At 40.0% G+C, this 24518-nt stretch overlaps 2 protein-coding genes across 3 annotated transcripts; one reads left to right on the forward strand and one right to left on the reverse strand.

Annotated features, from left to right (window-relative positions):
* Positions 1-184: 184 nt before the first annotated feature.
* Positions 185-10935, reverse strand: LOC123984586 (lymphoid-restricted membrane protein). 2 transcript variants are annotated; one of them, XM_046071538.1, is made up of 14 exons: positions 10227-10506; positions 9057-9802; positions 8105-8215; positions 7218-7398; positions 5887-5945; positions 5718-5793; positions 3965-4123; positions 2996-3113; positions 2199-2249; positions 1943-2020; positions 1723-1779; positions 1456-1515; positions 812-876; positions 185-551 (listed from the first exon to the last, which is right to left on the reverse strand). In XM_046071538.1, the coding sequence occupies exons 2-14, from the start codon at positions 9745-9747 to the stop codon at positions 215-217; spliced, it is 2043 nt and encodes a 680-aa protein (XP_045927494.1). In that variant the 5' UTR covers positions 9748-9802; positions 10227-10506; the 3' UTR covers positions 185-214. The 2 variants fall into 2 exon arrangements, with proteins under 2 accessions (XP_045927494.1, XP_045927493.1); XM_046071537.1 differs by lacking the exon at positions 10227-10506 and adding an exon at positions 10771-10935 and having other exon boundaries at positions 192-551.
* Positions 10929-23767, forward strand: bcat1 (branched chain amino-acid transaminase 1, cytosolic). Its single transcript, XM_046071540.1, has 11 exons — positions 10929-11433; positions 12021-12077; positions 14702-14896; positions 15887-15997; positions 16222-16341; positions 16436-16596; positions 16781-16923; positions 17244-17329; positions 17429-17569; positions 19578-19652; positions 22831-23767. Exons 2-11 carry the CDS (start codon positions 12048-12050, stop codon positions 22867-22869), a joined length of 1101 nt encoding a protein of 366 aa, XP_045927496.1. The 5' UTR covers positions 10929-11433; positions 12021-12047; the 3' UTR covers positions 22870-23767.
* Positions 23768-24518: the final 751 nt, after the last annotated feature.

A 24518-nucleotide genomic window follows, 5' to 3' on the forward strand; every position in this document is an offset into this window, starting at 1 on the left:
GAGAGAGAGAGAGAGAGAGAGAGAGAGAGAGAGAGAGAGAGAGAGAGAGAGACTACAGTTCCCATCAGTCAAATTAATACAGAAGGACTGGACTGTGCAAAGTACCCAGCATGTGAAGCACGGCATGTAATGTTTCAAGTGCAGCTGGGATCAGCTGTGTCTAGCTAGCTGTGTGGTTTGAAATTGTTGGTCAGTGCGAAATTGGTTTTCTGTGTTACAGTTTGGCTGCTACAAGGGGGATGTCCGAGAGATGCAGCAGCCATGAATGAATAAAAAGACCAGAGACTAAAACAGAGTGTACAGTGAAAGGAAAATAAATGTCAGAATGTAAGACAAAATGAGAGGAGGAGGAACAGTTGATTAAGAGATATGAGAACGAGAGCAAGAAGGAGAGCGAAAAAAAGTAGAGAACAAGAAAGAAAAAGGTGAGCAAATGAAAGAGTAAGGGAGCGCTGACCTCCAGTGGTGACTGTGCCAGAGCCAGTTCTGTCTGAAGGGATCCAGAGGTGCTCTGGTTCAACCTGTAGGCCACCGACAGGGACAGACCGGCCCTGTGAGAGACAGCAGGAAGGGGGTGGAGAGGTGGGGCCATAAACAAGTTACAAACAAAAGGCATTAATTAGTAATGTACAAATCCTAAAGTTAAAGACCAGAACATGCAAGGTTTATAAAAAATTATATAAAAAGATACGGTTGTGGCACAGAAGGTTTCTCTTCCATACATCGATAGTGTGAAAACAAAACAGATGGCTAATGTCTACTTTCTTATTAATCTCCAAGCGCTTCACTCACAGGTTATTGGTTCACTTACCCAGCCAGGTCTGGGTGCATCATCTGCATCTGGGTCTCCAGCTTGCTCTTGTCTGCCCTTAGCAGCTGGAATCAACAACAGAAACCAACATGACTCAGTCCACCCCATTAGTTATTTAGAGTGCGTTGCCTACCCTAGAACAAACCTGTCGGCTGCAAGACCCCTGCGTGGAAGGACAGCAGGTGATTTAATTCCCACAGCCGGTCTCTACAATCAAAATGCCACTGACGCACATGCTGATAATTATACCAACACACTGGATGTAGGAGAATTGTGTGTACACTAAAAGTGTTGACCAAATGGATATTTTGACTGTGTTAAACTATCACTATCACATATAGAATTTGGCTTCACAAATTAAGTATTTCCCCGAAATACAAGATTTTTCCAATGCTGTACAAAGGAAATCAAAGACAAGCGCTACTTGATTTTCTGAAAAATCATTTCAGCTAAAAGAAGTAGAGGGCCAAATGGTTTACGAGCATATAAGGAGCATATGAAATGGCTGCACTAGCATGAGGCAAAGCAGGCAAAGTGATTAGGAACATGTGAAATCGGCAAAAGAGCATCTATGAGAAACTAGTTGGGGTTGTTGATGCTTAGAAAGTGAAATACAATTATGATGTGAAGTTCAACACACTGACCTCTGTGATGGAGGAGTATTCCTCCACTGCTGACTTAAGCTCATTTATCTGTCTGCTCTTCTGTAAAAGAAGGTAAATGACACGACCAGTTTGAGTTTTATAATTTTTAAGATGGAATAGAAATAGGAAGAAGTTTCCTTCACCTGGAAGTTAGATTTTTATTTTAACTTAAGAGTAAAATTGGTAGCTGAAGAGAATAAGATTTTACAGTTTTTTGTACTGAACCAGAGTTTGCTGAATGAATTCAAGATAAGATAATGCACTGACCTCTAGTATCACAGCTTCTTTTTCACTAACGACGGCGTCAAAAGAGTGAATCTGTACCTGATTAAAGGGAAAGGAAAGGTATATACAGCAAAATAAAGGAAGCGCAATATAATGGCAGCACGGTCTGCACAGTATTTCTGATGTGGCTGAGGCAGATTTACTATGCGGCCATTTTGTGGCAAATATAAAAAAATATTTTTTGGACAGACAGTTAAGGTACCTGAAGGTCAGCGTTAATGTCACACAGCTCTGCTATTCTCCTCTGAAGCTCGTCTGTCTCCATAGTGACCTTGAAGTTCTGTGGAGCCATGAGATTGGAGAAAGGGCAGCTGGTGACATCGTTTTATGAACAAACTTGTAACAATATACTTTCTGTAAGCTATCTATGAATGGCTACTACTGATTCCCTGTGAAGAGGGATCATTGATTTTACTGTCAACTCCTCTGACAAAAGTCCTCTGTGGACAGTGAAGTACCTCTTCCTGAAGAGAAGCAATCTTGGCAATAAGACTCTGATTCTCTCTTTCCTGAAAAGAAAGAAAAAAAATAAATCAATCAATAGCAAAAATGGAAACACATCCTAGATTTTTTGCACTATTACATTCTGATAGCTTGACTTTGACATTAACTACCATTCTACCAAAATTCTTAAAATATTGTAAAATATGTAAGAATTTTGCCGTTTTATATTAAAGTTAAATGTAATCCTGGATGTGGAGTTTATTGGGGGAGTGCCAACTGCGGCTGAGACAGTAGAACTTTGTTTTTAATCTTTTAATTTGCTTTAATCATTTTCAAACTGCATGTTGCAAAATTGTATGTGCAAAAATATGTGGATGAAACACATTCAAATCGCAAGTCAGAGCATTTACCTTTCACTAAACTTAACATGATTTTCAAAAAAACTTTAGTTTTGGAAGGGGGGTGTGGTTGTCTAATGAAATTCCTGCCAGCAATACAAAAGAAAAACAGAGACAAGACATGGGTCTATTTTCCAGCTACAAGACATAATGCAAGTTAGTGCCCCACACTGAATGCCAAGCATTTCCATTTTAATCTAAATGGGGTCAAAAACAGTTAATGCTTTGACTTTTGGTCTGCAATACTGAACATTCAATTTCAACTGCAAATGTCTAAACATAGTGGAGCGGAATAAACCCCTGTAAAAAAAACTACAGACATATACCATCTGTTTGAACTTCAGGATACAAAAAATATGCATTTATATAGATCCTTTATGTGCCGTTTTTCTTTTTGTAATCATTTGACTGACCACATGTTTGCTGTGTGCGGAGGCGCGAGCTCTGCCTTCCTCTGTACAGCTCAGAGTGGCCTTCATCTCCTCCACCTCCTCCTTCAGCATCTTCTCCTTCTGGGCCAGCTGCTGATTACTATGCGAGAGGACAGAGATGGAAGTCAACACACCACTGTGTGCTACAATAAACCTGTGCCGTGTATTTACATGCCAGGGGATCTTAGTCTGCGTCCTGATTCATAGGGAGATAAAAGCTCAGAGATATCTGAAGGTGCTAGCCCAAACCTGGCTTTAAAAGTACTTAAAATAATTTTATATTTAATCCTAAAAGAAACAGGCAGCTATTGCAAGGACGTTAAAACTGGATGATATGGTCACATTTTCTGCAGTAAGATAGAAGTCGAATTGATTTCTGACTGAGACAGGTATAAAGGGATTTACAATAATCAAGGTGGGAGGAGATAAAGGCTGCTAAATTGAAAAGTTTCTCCAGATCTGTGGCTGAAATAAAAGACTTAATCTTGACTATATTTCTTCAATGATAAAAACATAACTGAACAAGTTTCTTTACGTCGGGTTCAAAAAAAGTCCTGGTCAAATACTACCACCAGGATTTCTGTCCGAAGGCTTAGCATAAGTTGCTAGGTTCCCCTAGGTTTGACAGGATTTGAGTTCTATGAGCTTTTGGACCGAGTGCAATGACACTATATTTGGTAAGATTTAGTTGTAGGAAGTTGTGTGACATTCAGTAATTTATTTCAGCAAGGCATTTGTGAAGGGTTGAAATGTTAGCTTGGTCACTGGGTCTAATGGAATAGAGTTGTGTGTCATCAGCATAATAGTGTAATTGTACATTGTATTTGCAGACAATATTATTGAGGGGAAGCATATAGATGTAGAATAGAATGGGACCTAGAAATGAACCCTGAGGGACACCATAGAGCATGTTTGTGGGGGATGAAACGGCCATAGTCACGGCCATCTTACGTCCTGGCCTGATTGCGTAGCTCTTCGTTCTCCTCTGCTAGCTTCTGGTTGCTGTCTTCCATGCTCTCTACCACCTGCTTCAGCTTCTTCACCTCCTCCTCAAGCTTTTGGTTGCTCATCTGAAGGTCAGCAACACAATACACCAGCTCTGATGTCTCACTAAGGACAGAAACACACGTAAATAGGCAGGGGTTAAAGCTCCACCTCCTTGCATCAAAAACACACCATCAGAACCTAGATCCATCTTATGCCCCATCCACACTACTGCGTTTTCGAATTAAAATGGAGACCTTTTGCTACGTTTGCACCTCCCGTCCAGACTACAACGATGAAAACGAAGACCTAACACAGATAAGTTTGGAAACGCTGCCGACCCCGTTTTGCGTTTCCAAACTCCGGAGAGCAAGTGAAGACGGGCCAAAATGGAGGACTTTATGACGTAGCCGCTCACGTTCAGCTCTCTGATTGGGTCTTGCAAAGCAGAAACACAATGCTGCTGACCGGGTTTTTGACATCATATTTTTATTAAAATATTCTGTACCGTGCAAATAACACTGATCTGCCTACACTTGTACTGTGCTTGTGCTTGTACTGCAACAAAAAAAAAAAAAAAAAAATAACAACCCTGGTCTGATGCTTAGTCTGTATTTATTTATTCTTTCGCCAAATCTTCTGTAACTACGGAATAGACCATCTGCTTCATGTTTACACTTGCACGCGCATGCCCAGTGCGCCTGAACAAGTCCTAGCTGTGCGTTTTCAGTCGTTTAAATGTAGACGGAGATCAACTCCAAAACGCAGTGGAAACGCTGGTGTGGACGGAGATCGTATTCTTTTTAATTCTCCATTTGTAAACTAAAACGGAGTAGTGTGGATGGGGCCTTATTCAGTATCACAGCATTGCCAACTCTCACACCTTTGGCTTGAAACATTTGCTATCAGACACTGTCCAAACAAATGCAGACTGTAGGATCCTTTGCTTTGACTTTATTAAATAGCTGTGGCCATCACAAAGCAGCTGGACTGATGCGTGCATCTCCAAATTGAGAGGATTGTGCACAGTTTATGCAGTGGTCCCCTAATTATTTAAATCTTCAGACATGGCATTATAATATTACCATACAATGTTTGACAATAACGGTGGCCCGATGCCCCGGGGCCAGTAAAAAGTAACGTCGGGACTTTAGAGACTTTACGCCTCCGGTTCCGGATCCTACTTCTCATCTGAATTACTACCTCACTAAACTCTTTCCTAATGAGTTTATGGTCTCAGTCACTAGTTTCAAGTCCTCGTCAACACACCATGATGTTCATTTAGTAAATTATGGTCCTATTTAGGAGGGAAATAGACCAGAAACCAGTGTTTGCTTTAGGGCGGGACTACCTTGTGATTGACATGTCACTACCATGGCGACCTGTTAATCAGGATAGAGTAGGCTCATCTCAGCTGCTCTGTGTACATTTGTTTTTATTAAATGGCTGTCAACAGGAGAGAGCACGTCATGTTAGGATTTTTTGTTTTAAAAGTAAATTGTTTTGTTAACCTTTTTATGTTTTTGTTACGTTGAGCACTGCCATACCTTATTAACCTAAATGCTTTTCTGCACCACAAACAGGTACACTGAAATCATTGGGAACAAAGCAGACATGCTCGGGATGAGTGGAGCACCATCAAAGCCATCAGTGCATTTTTATTCAACACTTATACTGATCTAATCACTAATCTTGTCACCAACTCACACATATCACTTACAATTCTGCTCTGGATGCTTCCCCTCCAAAGGCCTCCAAGCTTCCGGAGGTCATATTGAGCAGCATGGATCTCTTGGCTAAAACACACACATATGTAAAACACACAAAAATTATTAAAGCCTACGTTACGCATGTACAATACAAGGAAACATGCTTATACGCACACTCACCAGCCAGGCTGTCTCTGAGTTTGACTGAGTCCTGAGTGATGTCCTCTGTTGGTTCTTCCCTGAGATACAATAAAGATATCAAACATCAAAATGTGCAAGATAGATTACTTTCATGATCTTCTTCTAGGATTTGACAGTCCTGCACAGTGCTGCTGCCTTTGGACTCCTGAATACATGTTTGTCAATTGTTTAATTTTTGGTGCCTGGAGCACTAAACAGCTCTGTGCTCAGCCTGAACACATCCTGAACACATCCTGGATGTCCTGCAAAGAGAGCTCACTGGCTGCAGCACAGTCGTTACGCACTTGACAGTTATACTAGTGTGTGGTAAAACACTTAATATACTGCATATAAGCATGTCTTCACCTACAATTGACTCAGGGACTTGTTAGTCAGTAACAAGATGCATCATCACCACAATTGGAGCTCTATTGCAGCAGTTACAACCCTTTCAAAGTATGAAGTCTTTAGCATTATTCACAGCCCACCCAGCAGTCCAAGTTTTAAGCACAGGAACACACACATATATATATATATATATATATATGAACATAATGGTCAGGATGCATCATGTCTTAAAGACTTGTCTAGATGGATGGATAGATACCTGACAGAGTGCAGAGGACACATGATAATGATTCACAAATACCCTCAAGACAAAAGACATGGTTAAATGGAGATGCATACAGCTGAAACTATGGGGGGGTGGGGGGGTGGGAGGATTCTCACCAGTAATTTCTCATCTGATACATAACCCGCCTACATAGTATCTACTTGCATAACTCAAACAGAATATATGAGTGGCTCTTCTCTGAAAAGCTAAAATGAAAGTACAGGACTGGTAAGCAATACTTGGCGTTTCAAGCCACAATACAGAGGTTGGAATCTCTGCAAATATGTAGATGGAAACAAAAACATGTAGTGCAAATTTAGCAAATAATTTAGTCACAGTTCAGATATTCATTAGAAAATTTGCCAACACAAAAAAGGTAGACATTTGACAAAAGCCAAATTATAAAAGTGATATCTGGTCATACTTGCATTTTACGGTTCAAGAAGACAAGCACACCTTTGGCCCCCCACTCACCTTAATACTTAATGAATGTTAATCTATTACTGGTTTATGGCATGGTAATTTTCTCTTCCTTCCACACACAGGTCACACAGCTCACAGCTTATACTGTAGTTACAAAACACTCCTGCTGGACCTGGATTCAAAACCATTTCAAAAACTGACCCGACATTTCTCATTTCTAAATAAAGGATCATGTACTTAAGGTATCAACATCTTGGAATAAAACCCTTAATTCCTAATGTCTGCTTTTCAGTACCCATTGTTGCGGCAGTCATCAATCCACTCCCTCATGACGGCATGATACGTGTCCAGGTCAATGGAGACGTCTTTGTGTTCTGGATCGAGCATGTTGCAAAGTTCCTCCAGACCACTGTCCTCTGAGCTGCGACTGGTGGTGTGTCGCAGGTAGTCCACAATGTGAGACACGTATACTTTACCTGGAAGATGACATTAACACAGACAAAAATATTCTCTCATATTTTGGATAATTAGACCATGTTAGAACCGTCATATGTTTGTTTTACTTTACTTTTATAGCCTAAGCACTTCCTCTATACCTTTTTGTCTTTCTTGGGGTATAGATGTAGACAGCAAAATCAGTAATCATAGTGTCAGTAAAGATCACAGTTGAAATTATTTTACATAAAAAAAAACTATTTTCTTCAAAAAAATGTATATTTAAAAAGAAAAAAGGGGTAAGTAAAGTAGGCTTAACAAATATCCAGATAATCAGCCAATAACAATTACAAAAAATAAAAAGATTACCACCTCCTCCACACTTTAAAGACTCCACATCCAATACCTCTGATGCGCAAGATAGTTCCCTCACAGAAAAGCATTTAAAATGTTGAGACAACACAGGCGCCTCTGAACAGACGAGAAAACTTAAAGGATACTGAGATAAATGGATAAGATTTGTGTTGATAATGCTAGAGGGCACAAGAGGAAGACACAGACAATACAGATACTGTGTGACTGTTGGAAACTAAGGGAATTACCTCAACACTGAAAAAAAAAACACACTGTCATACAATGCTCAATAAGAAGTTATAATTCATCATGTGGCTGCCATATTCAACTTAGTGGAAGCCTAAGCAACCGTTAATGACACACGTGTAACTCTGTGTGTTTGTGTGGGCGTACCTCGGCGCTGGGTGTCACAGGCATGGAAGATGGTATCAAGCAGATTCTCCTCACAAATGAGACTGATTTCTGCCATATTCTCCTTCCTGTTTTCAGAGGTCTCTGAGGATCCTGAACAATACAATGCAACACACAGACACACCAAACACAGAGTGTATTGAGTTGCATAGCAAAGCAAGCACATGATACATTTTTCTTCAGGCACAGCAACAAATGTAATGGTTATGATGATGGCCAGACACACTATTCATTACAAAAGGCAAGTTAGTTTGGGGCTACAAAGTAACTAGCAGCTGTGACCCAATTAACCTTTGTTCTCCTCACTCTGTCATAACTTTTTTTTTTTTTTAATTTAGTAATTGGAACACATAAGCACAAATTCAAATAATACAGGTTTTGAACTACATTTGGACACAAACAGACTTCAAGAAAGGACAGAACCCACTCTAAGACCCTTATCAATTCTGCCTCAAAAAAAGAAAAAACATGATGGCCGAAGTTTTCGTGGACCACGAAGTTCTGCAGCCATTGGGAAATCGTTCTCTTTTTCCAATAACCTTTTCAGCAGCAATTTTGTTCCTCTGGAGGTAAACTTAAATTTGAGATTTTCATGGTTTTTAAGCCTTTGCCCTAATTGTTTGTTTGCAGTCAAGACTATTTATTCGTCCATCTTATAAAGTAGCAGCATTCTCCCTCTCCTTGTTCAGATTCCCTGTTTAAAAAAAACAAAACAATCAAACTTAATAATAAAAGCTTCACTTTGAAGGAATAAAGCGGAAGACATAACAGAGGTGGCAGAAAGCTCTGGAAAAAAGATAGTTAATTTTTTTGTCAAACTACTGTTTCTAAGGTCAAGAATGAACTTTCACACTCAATGCATGTTGCGTTCATGGCAAGTATGCTGCTACAACCACCTGTACATCTCAGCTGGCCAGCAGCCACTCCTCCCTACCTCCATCTCCCATGGACAGTCTTTTCACCACCAGAGCTGGGTAGGGAAGCTCATACTCTGTTGGGTTCCCTGTGCCCGCGGAGCAGAAGTTGAGGTTGTAGGAGAGGGTGCTGTGGTTTGGGGTGAACGTACGAGACAGAGGCGGGCTCCTACTCGACCTCTCGCTCTCGGGCTGCACCGACTGGGGTCCTCGCGTGAATGTAAAGTAAGGGGAGTCTTTGGACTGGCCTGTGGGCGTCGAACAATACGTCTGCCATTTCTTAACTTGTCCTAAATCACTCCCATCTGCACCTCTCCTCTCTCCCAGAGTGCTAGTGATAGTGTATGTAACGTTAGTTGGCGTGGCGGGATTGCATGCTGGAGTGGAAGGGGTGGACAGAAGGACAGAAGGACCCAAGCAGCTCCTCCGGGAAGCTGCAGAGCTCGGCATACCCATCCCTTTCACCTTCTCCTTCACTCTCTCCTTCCCCCTCTCCCCCTCATCTCTGTGGAGGGCCCCTTTCTTCAGGATGGCTTCCAGGTTGTGCCTGAGGCCACACTGTGGGCTGTCGTAATTGCTGGAGGAGAGTTTGGGAATCTGGAAAGGTGAATTGGGCTCTCGATCACCACGCCACTGAATGGTCTGCAGTTTGCGGCAAATGCTGTCCACGGGGTTGTGGCGACGATTTGGCTGAGGCGTGAAGTAGTCCATGCTGCTGATCGCAGGGCTGCAGTGCTGGCTTCCTGGCTCGAGGAGCAGCTGAAATCTGAGGAGAGAGAAGCAGACAATATTTAGTTTATTTGCGAAAGTCCTGGTTGTCTCCGGTACACTGCATAGCATAACACCATGATGTAACTGCCACATTCACTCTGTATAGGACTGTTTTCCCTGGTTGGACTAACTCAGAGGCAGGAAATGAGCAGGTTGAGCTGCAGTGTGGAAATACAATAAATGTCAAGCATACATAGAATAATTAAGGGTATTTCAAATAAATATGGAGAAGCCAAATATGAACAAAACGACAGCTATGGGATGATACAAATCACCTAATGCCAAATAGTTATAAGGTCCTATCACAAGATGTATTGTGTTGAGAACTGTTAAACAAACAGGAGTCAAGGAAAGAATGAAGAAAAGAAGATGGAGAGGAAAGAAAAAAGGGTTAGATGGGTTATTAAATCATAACCTACCTAACCAAACAAACAGCATAATAAGCGACCAAACACTACATTATAAAAAGAGAGTCCATAGGCAAGTCCACAAGGTTTCAGATTTTAAATCATCGCGTCTGTGTGGAAACATTAAAGGAAATGTGTTCAAATTCAAAGCATCGCCTACTTTGGCTCCAGGTGTGCAAACGAGCTAATTAAGTCAAAGAGTTTGTTTACGCAATTATGTCTGTAAATATAAAAAATTCTCTGATACAACTCCCTGCAGTTGAAATTTGAAAAAGTAAACTGTATTTTACAATTAACTGTATCACTCTAAATTTGCAGAACAAGCTACTCTGTATCCCCCCAAAGCTAAAACAGCTTTCGAGTGTCCAGCTAGGACAGTCACACTACACGAACATTTAAAACATTTTTCGCCAGCGACTCGACGGCAAATTTATGCCTAATACAAACATATGCACCTGACCACCAAGTCTAAAAAGACCCTACCTTCTGCGTTACTCTATTAAAAAAGCTTTTGTTTGCTACTAGGATATATTTATATGTATATATTTTTTGTTACCTTGTAAAGCGTGTATGAGCAAATATCCACGACGAAATGTTTGGCCAACTGTGCAGACGCACACAGAGCACGCGCACAGGTAGTTTGAAGCTCAGCTCTCGAGACAGAAAGAGTTAAAACCTCAGTGGGTGTTCACGACTCGAAAAACGAGCCGGCACTCCCTCCCTGCGGTTTCAAGGAGAAACAGCACTCAACATAACAGCCTTCATATACCTTTATAACTCCAAAAACTTTTAGTAGAAATTGTTTTGAGTTTGTCCACGTGCACACGCCGTACGCCTCTTTTTTGTGTCTCAACTAGAGGTAGCTTACGCCTCGCCACACTCACAAAGAAGGTTCCATATTGCATATTGAGTCTGTGAAATAAACTTACACAACAGACAAATAAGCAATATTTTATTATTATTATTATTATTAGACAGGGACTCGCTGACACTGTGCCCACTGACGTACTTCAAAGCAAGTCAATGTCACCGCGTCAAGGGTGTTAAAATATTAAGTGGGTTAATTTGGATGTTTGGTCTCATGACAGCAGGGTGATGATGGGACTGGTTTCAACCTGAGAAGTCAGTAAGCGGTTTAGCAGGGAGGACTTGAAGGCGCACAGACGGTTCAATTTTCACGACAGCACCGTTTTGGTCAGGCGTTTCTCCTGCTTTGAAGGTAACTTGTCCTACAATACTGACTACGGCTACCTGTGCGTGCATGGCTAAATACTGGTGACACAGGTTGTACTTTAATCTGGCGTTAAGTATAAATACACAATATTAATTGCCTATAATAGCCAAATGTTTTTTTTCAGACACATAAAGCTACTTCAAACTCCTGGACTATTATGCAGTATTACTTATCATATAAAGTTATTGTATAACAAGGCTTTTTTCTACTTACACCTGCATTTCAAAACATATGACATGGTGAACACAAAGGTTAATACAGTGTGCCCAAAATCTTAGAAAAGGAGCTGTAGTGATCAATAAACAAAATGTTACACATAGCACAGTTGAGTCAAAACTTAATGATTGTTTTGGCTTACCAATATGTACAATACTCCAAAGTACCAAACATGGCCCATAGGGTCTCACAGCTCTATATACTTTGTTTCAATAGGAATAAGTTTGCTGTATGAATGTTATGTAAACTCTTAATCAGCCATGTGAAGTGAGGATTGTTTACTGACAAAAGCCGACTCTACTAGATCCTGTTACACCTTTCTAATGCAGTGCTAACACAGGTTAAATTGTTTTCAGGGAAGCCACTCCATTTCCACCAACTCAATGGCTGACAACATCATTCCAAGCTTTAAGGTATTGAAACAAGTTATTTGTGTTTGTTTTGTGAACAGATGGCGCTAAACTTCAATAGATGTTAGTAAGGGCCACTGTTGAAATGCCCATATGATTTAAGAGCACCTACCCTCAGTGGCTGCTCCAGCTGCAGCATCTTGATGATTCCTTGGCTTCCTGACACTTAGAAATCCCCCCTGTTGCGCCACATAAAAGATATTCCAGCACTGCTTCGAGTTTTCATGTTGCCAAGAGCTGCACTGAAAGGCCTTGAGAGCCCCAGTCATTCATCAGGGTTCTTATTGCGACAACAAAAAGATGAAAAACTAAAAAAGTCCACTTGCTGTCAACCTGACTGAACCTTTTCTAAGGTTTGGTTCTCGACTGCTCTTAAAATAGAATAATGTCCATGTTGTCGGCATTTTTGGGGGGTGGGAGGGGGAAGGGGGCACACGACCAGTGTCCAGTCCCGTTCGCCTCTTCCTCCTGGTGCAGCCTGCTGAGCAAAATCCACTTTCCCAGCTCATGCTAAGTAGATGCAGCTTTGTTTGTTTTCTGACCCTGAACGCCCGGGCAGTAGACAGCAGGCTCAGGTAGAGATTAGGTTGGATATATGCAGACACGCACACCCACACAAACGCACACTTACTAGGATGAGTGTTGGCTTTGGTTTGGAGAATGTACATAAACAGTAACAGCAAATGAATGAGGAAAAAATTAAACAACAAGAAAAAAATTAAACAATGAAACAAGATTGTTTAATTCATATATATGGGTATTAGATGTAACACTGAAAATGCGATCAGAGAATATCCAGTAGAAAGAAATGCCTTACTCTGACCACTTTCACATGGTGTAGGCCTACTGTAATCTGGGATTATGGCACAAGCATCCTTCTGCACTAGAAGGGAGGGGATGAAGAGCCAGTCTAATCCCAGCCAACTGGAACTGATAGCTAACTGAATGGCAGACCAGAAAGAGTCTCTTTAAAAGAAGGATCATATAACTCAGAACAGCAGGAAAGGACAGCGCTTGTTCTTGATAAATGTGACACATATTTCTCAACCTGCTGTTACTGTAGCACCATAAATGCAGAATGAGGACATACTGGACTCAGAGACTGAATGACTCAGATTCAAGCCCTTTCAAATCTAATTTGATGATATTTCTATTGTATATCTAAATATATATAAATAAAGTATCACTCTGTTTTTGTGAACAGTTCCTTTCTGTATGTCTTTGTGTCCTTGATGTTACAGTGTCGCTGGTCTGGTGTCAATCTTTGAATTGCCTGTCACACTGTCAATGTTCCAGCAGCTGTTGTAGCTCTGTTTTTGGTCTCTACCAACTTCTCTATCACATATCAGCCTTACTGCACTAAAAAAAAGGTCGTTATTCTTCTGATGACTGTAATCCAAGCTGTATACTCTTTATATATATTATATATATCCTTCAATAAAAAACAAAAGCCAAGCTGCTTCTGAAAGTCCATCCACCCAGACGAGCATGAAGGCAGGCGACAAACAGAGCGAGCCTGCTGTTTCAGGAGACTCAAAAGTTGCTTCTCAACAACCCAAACTTAAAGAGCTCTTCAGCTGTGTGAAGACAATCTTAAATAAGCAGACTCCTGAAATGTTTCAGGAAACAAACTGCTCTGCTATTGCAGAATTAAAATTACAGCTCCTGCGCTTAGCCTATTCAGGACACAGGACAAACCTAAGCAGCGCTACAGAGGGGGTGAGAAAAACAAGAGATGGAGAAAGAAGACACTGACTCCACTCTTTGTCCTGTTAAATTATGGATGAATATTTAAACACTGATGACTTGAAAGAGGCACTGCATTTTGTGGCAGGCCTCTACAGCCCCACTGTCCTCTATGTTTTGTTTGGGTCAGAGGTAGATAGGTCTGTTGCTGCTGAACTATTCAGATCAGGGTTGCTGCCTGTAGAGCAGTTCATTAAAGGACTGCAGGAGATTTCGGAGGTTTTGGGCTGCATCGCTACATTTAAAATCATTCTCCTTCTTTTCTTAAGCACAAGTAGAAATACCATAGCATGCATTCAAAATGTTGCTAAGTAAGACTACAAACGTGTAAGAAAAAGGTAAAAAAGTATTCAATTTACAGAAACAAGTGTTATATTATTAACGATGCAAAGTCTTTCCAGAACTCAAAGTCACATGTACACCTTTTCCTTTAAGATTATGAAGCAGGATAAAAGTTACTACTATTTTTTATCTCAAGTTTTTTGTTTTGAGTAACACCGGCAAGTTTATATTTCTATCTAATGTAATTTGTTGTGCAATGTTTCTCTCTGACAAGTACATATATTTATACATCAGTAACAGTACACTCATTGAGAAGTGAGGATTGCAAACAAAACATAACATGTCTGTGACTTGCAAACGAAGAGGTGTGATAGAGTTGTTATTCAACAATATGAGTGCAAAAAGCATAAGTAAACTGGAGCAAGTTGAGGAGGAAGATGAAAGTAGATTTCTTGAAGCTAATTAGTCAGTTATCTATGTGAACACAGTGCTCCAAAAATAAAAAGGTGGACACAGGCTCGATTTGTGCATAAAACATGCAGATTCTTCTAAAATGTCACAGTTTCTTCTGCTGTTCTGTACTGTGTATTTATAACCAGGCAGCTGATCTGGTTATCCAGTTGTCCTCCACTCCAAAGACCAAACCGGACACGTTTGCCTTTGGGACTGTCTTCACAGACCACATGCTAACCATAGAGTGGAGTGCAACTGAGGGCTGGCAGGTTCCGCTCATCAAGGCCTTTGGGAACCTGTCACTTCACCCGGCCTGTTCGTCACTGCACTATGGCATACAGGTACACTGACCAGGAACTTTAGCCTTACTTTCTTCCTTTACTTGCTTAGCTTAGCCTTCTTTTGTTGTATTCTATCAGGAGACTGACTTGACTGGTCTCACTGCAGTACAAAGAGTTTAGTCAGGACAGGGCAAAATAAAAGCCTGGATGAAGGTTTCAGCATATTCAAAACCCAAAACGATCTAACTACTTGAAAACCAATCAACTTGGCCAATATTTTTTAACAGTAAATTATTTAAAACATAATTACACCAAATACACAATGGATGTTGAAATAAACAGAAACATGGGAACATGACATAGACATGTATGGTATGGTATTGATATAGCAGTGTAGTGGGTATTCATCAAATGATAAGAATATCTAAAGACACCAGAAGAACCCAACTAGAATCTTAATCAGGCTGGCACTGAGGAAGTCATGTCCTATCTCTTTCTGGGAATTTAAGTGTTTTAGCAACCTAGTAACACATGGTGGGTGTTTTACAAGCACATTTCCAGTGTATTAGACCCAAGATCCTTTAAATATAAATAAATTAGTATTTCACCACCAGAATTGTATTCTTGGTAGCGTTTAGACCTTCATTATGGGAAATAACCCTGCAATGCATTATTTTATGGTCATGTAATCACCCGAATAATTTCCTACTTTAGTTGAGTTTGTAAACAGTTTATTTTTGGAGGGATTTCCTTGAAAGATCTGTTCCATTTACATAACATTTTACGAAAATATATTTTACAAAATAAAATATTGAAAAACAGAATGATGGGCCCTTTTTTGTGTCTCGTGGGGTCATGACCTCAGTATTTCTAAAATCCCTTAACCCTATGGTCAGGAAATCCTACTCAAGGTTGTTAAATATATTTAAAATTCAAAACCAGGTGTATGATAATAACACATTAAGTTAAATAGAGTAATTACAGAAAAAATCTAAATACATGTTACCTTCATTTAGTTCCTTTATGTTGTTTTTCATCTCTTCTCACTAGCTGTTTGAAGGCTTGAAGGTGTACCGTGGGGATGATGATCGACTGCGTCTCTTCAGACCGACGCTCAATATGAACCGCATGTCCAACTCTGCTAGGAGAGCTTGTCTACCTGTAAGATGGATGTGAGGAAGGAATGGATGGATGGGCTGGTGAAAGGATGGGTGACAGTGATGAACAAATAACTGTTTTTAGCCTTTAAACTGTAACTTCACCTTGAAGTTCTCAGTCTTCCACTTCTGATATTTCAGTGCCACAACCACCCTGTTTGTTTCTTGTCTTTTCTCCCACTCCACTCTCCTAATCTTTCTATTTCTCCACCTCTCTCCCTCCACCAGCCCTTTGATCAGTCAGAGTTGCTGGAGTGTATCAAGCGACTGGTAGAGATTGACCAGGACTGGGTTCCTCACTCAGGCTCAGCAAGTCTGTACATCAGACCGACGTTTATTAGCACCGAGGTAAGGAGGATCATGACGTGCTGCCGTAATTTGTGGAAGCAGAAGGTTTATTTTGTTTTAAATACATTGCTATGGCTTTATGTGTCCATGGTAGCCCTCTCTGGGTGTAAAGAAGCCTGCCTGTGCCTTGCTGTATGTGATCTTGTGTCAAGCTGGGCCTTACTTCAACAATGAGGCTGAAACCCTGTCTTTGTGGGCTGACACAAAGTACACACGGGCCTGGAAAGGAGGAACCGGAGACTGCAAGATGGGAGGGTGGGTAGGCACACACTGTATTTATGTTTTAGTTTTTATTCACTGATAATCAATGAATTCACTCCCACTCCAACAACACACACAATAGGGACAGGAGGTTAAATGTATACATTTCTCACTTTCACTGTTGCTCCGTGAACACTAGAGTTATCGTAATTGCAATTGTTGATTTGGATTTCTGCAGGAACTACGGATGTTCTTTGTCCGCTCAGTACGAAGCAGCGGATTATGGGTGCCAGCAGGTGCTGTGGCTGTATGGAGAAGACCACCAGATCACTGAGGCAGGAACCATGAACATCTTCCTGCACTGGATAAATGAGGATGGAGGTTAGTCACACTACCAGAAGCCCAACTGGTTAATCACAGGCTGTTTGCTGTGCTGTAGGGAAAGTGGAAGGTGTAGATGTTGAGTTGCAGTGCATACAATTGTTTGAGCCCTGGGATAAGAGGTCAAAGGGATTGTTGGTTGAACTTCCATTTTGCACCTTAGATGCAAATGTAATGTGCTTTGGATGCAAAACGTTTTACAAATTTGACCTCTACTGGCAGAACAATGTCACTACAACATGATGGCACACAGCATCTCCAGTTATCTAGTGTTTATGTTTTGTTTTGTTCCATTCATTAATTTATCTTATCTTTATTAGAGGAGGAACTTGCAACTCCACCACTGGATGGTATCATACTCCCAGGAGTAACGCGACAGAGCGTCCTGGAACTCACCAAGAAATGGGTGAGAAAGACAAAACAGTAGAGGTCAACATGCATGGATTAATATTCCAAATTAGGCATCACATTTCCTCTGGTCTTTTCTGCTCTCTTCTGTGCCCAGGGTGAGTTTAAGGTGACAGAGCGCTACCTGACAATGAGCCAGCTCTGCTCTGCTCTGAAGCAGCAGCGGGTCAAAGAGATGTTTGGCTCCGGTACTGCCTGCATGATCTGCCCCATAGGTCACATTGTTTACCAGGAAGAGGTAAGAAAGAGCAGTGGACAAACACATTCTGTATGTATAACTTTACTAACATAAACCAAAGCCAATTATGTGAAATTATATGAAAATACTGTATATAATGGGTTGTGGTGTATTCCTTAGAGTTAAATGATTAAATAAATAGAATGATAAAATGAAAAACAATGATTTTGGGTTTAAAGAATTACTTTTATCAAAGATTTTTTGTAGACACTATCATTGCATATTTAAAGCCTAGTGTAGGGAATCACAATGTGCTCTCTTTTGGTTTCTATCACTTGCTGTGTCCTAACAATAATGAACAGACCATTTAATAGAATTGGAAAATTATTGTTAATCAGCAAACAACAGCAACATCAAGAAATTCAGTGCTACATGATGATTCTGTACTACATTATTTTACTGTACTGTAATCATTTTGTTACATCTTGGGAGGGTAGATTAAAACTATTTAATCTAGTTCAAGTATGACCCCTGACAGGTAACAGGAAAATGTAAGAATTGTTGTTTCTGTACCACAGTGCATTATAAACCACATAATAGATGAAGTTTACTAAAGCTTTGTCAGGTGGGGATCAAGGCTCCTCTCCACTTTGTTCAGTTAGATAAGCAATCTGCAAATCTGACCAAAATGTCTTTTTAAATTTTTTGAAATACAATAGAAACACAAAGTAGTACGAATAGCCATAATTTTAGCTTGTGGTAAAACGGTGCAATGTTTTTAATGAGCATTTACCTTGTGAATCATCAAATTACACCTTTGTGTGCACATTAGTGAAGCAATAGCCTACAAACAAATACATTTTAATTTTAATGCAAATTCTGAATGTAAGCATTATTGGTCACTTGATAGGCACACGGTCATGTTATCATAACGCTGTTAGCAGTAAAAAAAATATGTATGTTTTTTTCCACCAGCGCAGTGATATGTAAAGTTTAGCTGGCTGATCTGAACATCCATGCTGTATAGTTTTATTGCCAATAATATTCATCAGCTGATTGTCTCCCAAACGTTTCTGTCCACTTGGCAAAGCCAAAACACAGCACTGGAGAATAGATTTAAAAACTAATCCAACTGTTTTACACCACTGACAAGGGAAACATGTTACTTCTCTCTGTGATTATGGCCAGCTTCTAGCTAAAACAGTTTTTTCATTTGCGTTGCTATCTGGGAAAATCCATACTGATGTTTATATCCGTGATTTCTGTCGTCATCTGTCTGCATCTGTCCCTACTTCGTCTGGCTTCATCGTGTTTTCACTTCTTCAACAACGAAGATTCACGGTCCATCAGCTCATAAGCTAAATAAATACGTGTAGTTTTCCAAATTTCACTTCAATTCTTACTTCTAATAAACCAGAGACTACTCAGAGACTGTATATTATTATTATTATTTTTATTATTATTATTATTATTTCCTATTCTTCTTCTTCATGAGCATTCAACATAGTGACAAGCGTCTACACTGCTGGAATTATACAGGAACAAGAATAGGTAATAAAAACATAACATTCATTATGTAAGGTCTTCAGACACCACTGAAAACATAGTTATGGATCTTATATCTCATTTCTGTCAATAAATCTTCAGAAATGTTACACACTGAACCTTTAAGTCCTCCCATTTTGCCATCTCATCTTCCACTGCATGATAAATTACAGCAAAGGAAGTTGAACTTTCTATCTTGAGCCTCCTTTTAATGCAGTTACACTGTTAAAAAATTCAGTCTTTATTTGATTAAATATTTCATACGGTACATTTTAATACAAAGTAGTTATGTGAATAGTTTAAAAACTTAGAGAAGCTTAGTTCTTTGATGAATGAGGCTCACTGTCTCTTGTGACCACATGGACAGTTTAATCTTTAGAAGGCTGACAGAACCCTGTGGCTTCTTGTTTTAATATTGTATTATGTTTACTTTATGTTCTCTTTATTCTCGTAATTTATATTGTACCAAGTGGACACCGAGCCGATTCAATTATTAAAATGTGTGTGTTTTTGTGTGCTTTAGAACTTGCATATCCCCTGTCAGGATAAAAACTCACGGTTGACTTCACGGATAGCAAAGGAACTCATAGATATACAGGTTGGTGGATGCACAGACACACACACATACACACACATACATCCCACAGATGTGTCCCCTAGCTTACTGTAGTAACAGCTGGTTAAGCATCTGTGTTCTTTACACTCCTGTCACCCTCAGGAATCTATGCCCATATAGCAATAGGTTACTTTGAATAAAGCATTCAGTGATGTGATTGGAGGAGAAAAAGTTGAAAGAGCAGCATCCTTCAAAAGGTGGGAACGCAAGGGGCAGTAGTAAATGACAGTGCCTAGAACTTTGTACTTCACATACATCACATAGTTTGTTATTGCTCACATATTTCCTAACCAACAATACTGAGGGGTCTCCAACTCAAATAAATAGATATGTTGACTCACTAAATTTAAAATATGGTCGATGAAAGGCAAGAACTTACAAAAACAAATATTCCCTACAAATATTAACTTATCACGCATCTCCATAATTGCATTCGGGACTGTTATCTGAGTGATTATTATGTAACTTAATGAAATAAAAGCATTAAGTTGTAATTTTATGAAATAAAACCCCATTGGTCTTTATTCATTGTACACCCACTACATGCATTACCTTGCCTGTAAGTACATAATAAGTGAACTATCTTATTAGGTAATGAGTAATGATTTGGTAATATTGTACATGGACTACAAGCTCTGCAGTCTACGCAGCACTGCAGGTTTAAACAGATTCATAGTGTTCTTTGCTGAAGGCTTGATTTGCGTTAATGAGCATGCTATGTATCTCTGACTGTCTGTTATTGTGCTGTGTAATGAGCCTATTATTAGTAAGGGTATGATCTCAACCTCACATGGTTGAGATCATTATCCGGCTAAGAAGGTACAGGGAAACCAAACAAATCTTCACTTTGCAAAATGACAGCCTCTGTAAAGGTTTGTTTGTCTTCAGAGATCAAGTTTCCACCAAAAATCAGTTCTGCTTGTTTAACAGGGGACTTTTGAGTCTTTTATGGCATACAAAAGAGTGGAAAACTGGACTTTCTATTTGCTTCACACACATGAAGTAAAAAGTGATTTAACTCAACAACCCAGGGTGTTCTTTCCAGTCAGGGGTCACAACAAATGACAACATAAAAGAAATTCCTATCTGGCCGCACACTGAATGGAAAACCTTTTCCATTTTCCTTTATGTCATCAGCACCAGAGCTAAAACGCCAAAATCCTTCGGGAAAGTGTGTACAAAACTTCAGCCAAATCTGTAACTTTTTTACCTAATTATCTACTAACTTATGAAGCTAGAAAGAGACTCCCATAAATCACCTGTTTAAGCTTTTAGACTCCGTAGTTCTTATTCATCTGTGGAGCTGACAAGACGTGTTCAGTACATGAACAAACAAATCTGTAATATGGAAAAGGTGGACTGAAATGTGGCCACTGGCCAAATTTGTGGCATTTTGCATTGTAACTCCCCTTACTGAAAGACTTGTCACATTTAAGATGTCCATCAGTTGTTAACAGTCCCACCAAAGAGACATTTTACAGCTAAACTGGTTATATTCATATAATATTTTGAGGCCCCAAAGATGTCAACTTATCCAATATTTCACAAAAAAGCAAATGCTAGAAAAATTATCCTCTAATGACTTCCCTGATATTTATCTTGGGCCCCCCAGTAAGTGGCCCCTAGATATGGAACCACTGGACTAAAATACCTATATATAAAGTAAAACGAGCACCACCTCAACCAGCTTCAGCAGTAAAATGCTACCTATGCCTATACCTAATCAGTTTTACCATTTAATAATATTTTATGATCATCTCAGTCACAGAGGTCATTTTTCTGCAGAGTAAGTATTTTTACTTCTGACACTTTACATACATTTTGTTGATAATACTTATCAATACTTATCATATATATTTAGTTAAGGCAGATTTTAATGAAAGACTTTTACTTGTCATTGAGGATTTTTACATTGTATTAGTACTTCTACTTAACAAATGATCTGAATACTTCTGCCACTTTGTAGTATTTCTAATATGAGCAGATAGTGGCCCTTTCCTGATCTCCTAAATGTCCTCAAAACACTTTGATTAGTTGATTATATGAGCTTATCTCTTCAATGAGTGACTTTTGTCCTCTTTTCTTTTGCCTTGTCTCTCTCTCTCTCTCCCTTGCTCACTTTACTTTCTGTGTTTTTGTTGTGTCTTTCTAGTCAGTCTGGGGCAGGTGATTAGCATATCTGCTCTCTCCATCATCCAGGCCTTATATGCATGCAGGATGTGCGTTATGAATGTGTTGACCACATCTTTATATCCGATAACATCTTCCTTTATCAACGCGCTTCAGAGAGAGAGAGAGAAAGAGAGAGAGACAGTTGCTGGCCTAATAGTGGAGTGTGGAGAGTTGGAGATAGGGGCAAGACAAACTCCTGAATTCTCTCATTAAGCCTGCTGTAATTGCACAAACCCAATTATTGCCTCAGCCTTTTGTGATCTTCAAAGCCAAGATGCTGCAAATGAAGCCTCGAACAAGTGGGAGAGGAGGAGGAGGAAGAAGATTTGGTGGGGGGGGGGGGGAGCGGCAGCAAAGCTTAATGAACAATAAAATCGACAAAACGCTGGAAAACGCTGCGCTCCTTCCGCAGAGCTGTTAAATCTGTTGACATTTCATTTGGAAGGAAGCAGTGCAGTGTTATCCCCCCACACACACTCGTCCTCCCGCCCCTCTTGAAGACAACATTGTGCAACAAACAAACGAGTGGTCTGAGGCAGCAGATGAAAGATGGGTTTACTAAGTCGCCCTGCTGTTCCTCTTTCAAGTTAATTAGAAATCACATTCTTTTGTTTCCCCTTCGCAGGCGTTTATTTATTTTCTCACTTCGACCATTAGAACAAATTTGCAACATGAGACACAAATAATTGGATTTGTCTCCGCGGCTGTCACGGATTGGGGAACATTTTGTTTTGATTTTTATTATAGTTCCTTTCCTCTGTAGTGTTGTGTTCGGTTGGTGGCTGAGTTTGCAGATTTGCTTACGGATATTTGATTTCATTTTTTGATTTGTGTTTTGCTCGCAATTAAGAGGCAGCTGGCAAGTGAAGTTTAGTGCTTAGTGACAGGAGATTCTCTTTCTTTCTTTCTTTCTTTTTTTTTTACTGCTAGGGCCCCAGAGGACCGGAGACTCTCTTGTAACCTTTTCTTGACCTTTGTTCTCTTACAGTGTGGACGCACACCCAGCGACTGGACCTACCTGGTATAACAGTGATGAAGAAACCTGGAACTAACACACATGCACAATGACCACTGTTTGTACAAGCTGGGCATAATATTATGCAACAACTGAAGACACACTGTAAATGTGCATTAATAAGAAAACAACATATGTGCAATGTTTGTAGTTTAACTGCAATGTGTTAGCGACCGGCTCTGCGGCGAGTGTCACACCATTTTATCTCCTTTTAAACTTAAATTAATGACAAACACACAACTGTCCAAAATAATTAACAAAAGTAGGCCAATGTCTCATGCAATACTGCACAATAACTTACAGTAATCCAGCCACCATGGCATGTTGCTTCTCATCTCAGCAGCAACATCCAGGATACTACAGCTGTGGCTTTGATAAAACATTTAAAAAAAGAAAACACATGTGAGATGTTACAGACATATGTATAAGTTACAGAGAATTTCAGATCACTTGTGTAAGAGTTTAAATCAGCTACATAATGAAAAATTATTTTAAAAGTTTCGCTATCTCAAAGTTTACAGTGAACTACAGTTTAGAAAGGTGGTACAAAGACAGTTCATACTATTATAGTATAGTCTAGTTTCACTAAACCTGTGTTTCAGAGATCATGCTTGTGTGTCATTTTATTTTAGGGGGCTGTATTCTAAACAGAACCATTTTAGATATTTAAAACCTATAGCCAGTGCATTGCACCCATTACCTTTAGGTAATAACATCAAACAAATGCAGTGGAAATCCATAAGTAACACACAGCGTCTTCACTACCTCATGGGACTTGCTATTTAGTCAGTAGTACTGGACACACACAGTAGTATTCATCAGTCCTGGTTGTATTGTGTTTGTGTGAATTGTGGTCTGTCAAAGGAGTAGAGAACAGTGGTGTCTCTTACTGTAAACTTTACACAAGAAATGTTCAGCCGACCACCACACATTTGCACTCATTTAAAAAAGGCCCCAACTTCCATTTGAACATTGTAATGCTTCATTGTGATAATTAGATAATGACTTTTGTCCCAAACTTAAAATATGTTGTCTCAATTGTCAATAAAAATAATCCGTATGAACTCTCCCAGGGGACCGAAAACAATAGTAGGATCAGGGACTTTAGGGGTGGGCCAGGCTCTGCAGAGATGCTTCTCCGATCCTTAATGATGCTGAGGAAAGTATTTTCCTGCCACCTTACCCCCCCCCCCCACCCACACACACACACCCACACACTCACACACACACACACACCCACACACCCACACACCCACACACACTCACACACACACACACACACGTACACACACACACACACACACACAGTCATAGAGAACCTGGAACAGAACCAAAGCCATCAGCATAATGGAGTCAAAACAGAAAGCCATCAAACCGGAGAGCTCTTGGCTGTTCACACACATGTGCAAGCACACACACACAGACACACATATAACTCAGGATACACTGTACTAGTTTAAAAATTTAAACTCATGAAGTAAGTTGTGTCCACTACTAAATTCATGCCTGATTAAGTGGGATCATGTATATCTGCTTCTCTCTGTGCGTGCAATTGATGCACATGTGTGTCTGTGTGTGTGTGTGTGTGTGTGTGTGTGTGTGTGTGTGTGTAAGGTGGTACCCAGTGGTGTGCTGGATGATTTTTGGCTCTTTGTGAAGAC

The sequence above is a fragment of the Micropterus dolomieu genome, linkage group LG16 (genome assembly GCF_021292245.1).
Source record: "Micropterus dolomieu isolate WLL.071019.BEF.003 ecotype Adirondacks linkage group LG16, ASM2129224v1, whole genome shotgun sequence".
Taxonomy (NCBI): Eukaryota; Metazoa; Chordata; class Actinopteri; order Centrarchiformes; family Centrarchidae; genus Micropterus; species Micropterus dolomieu.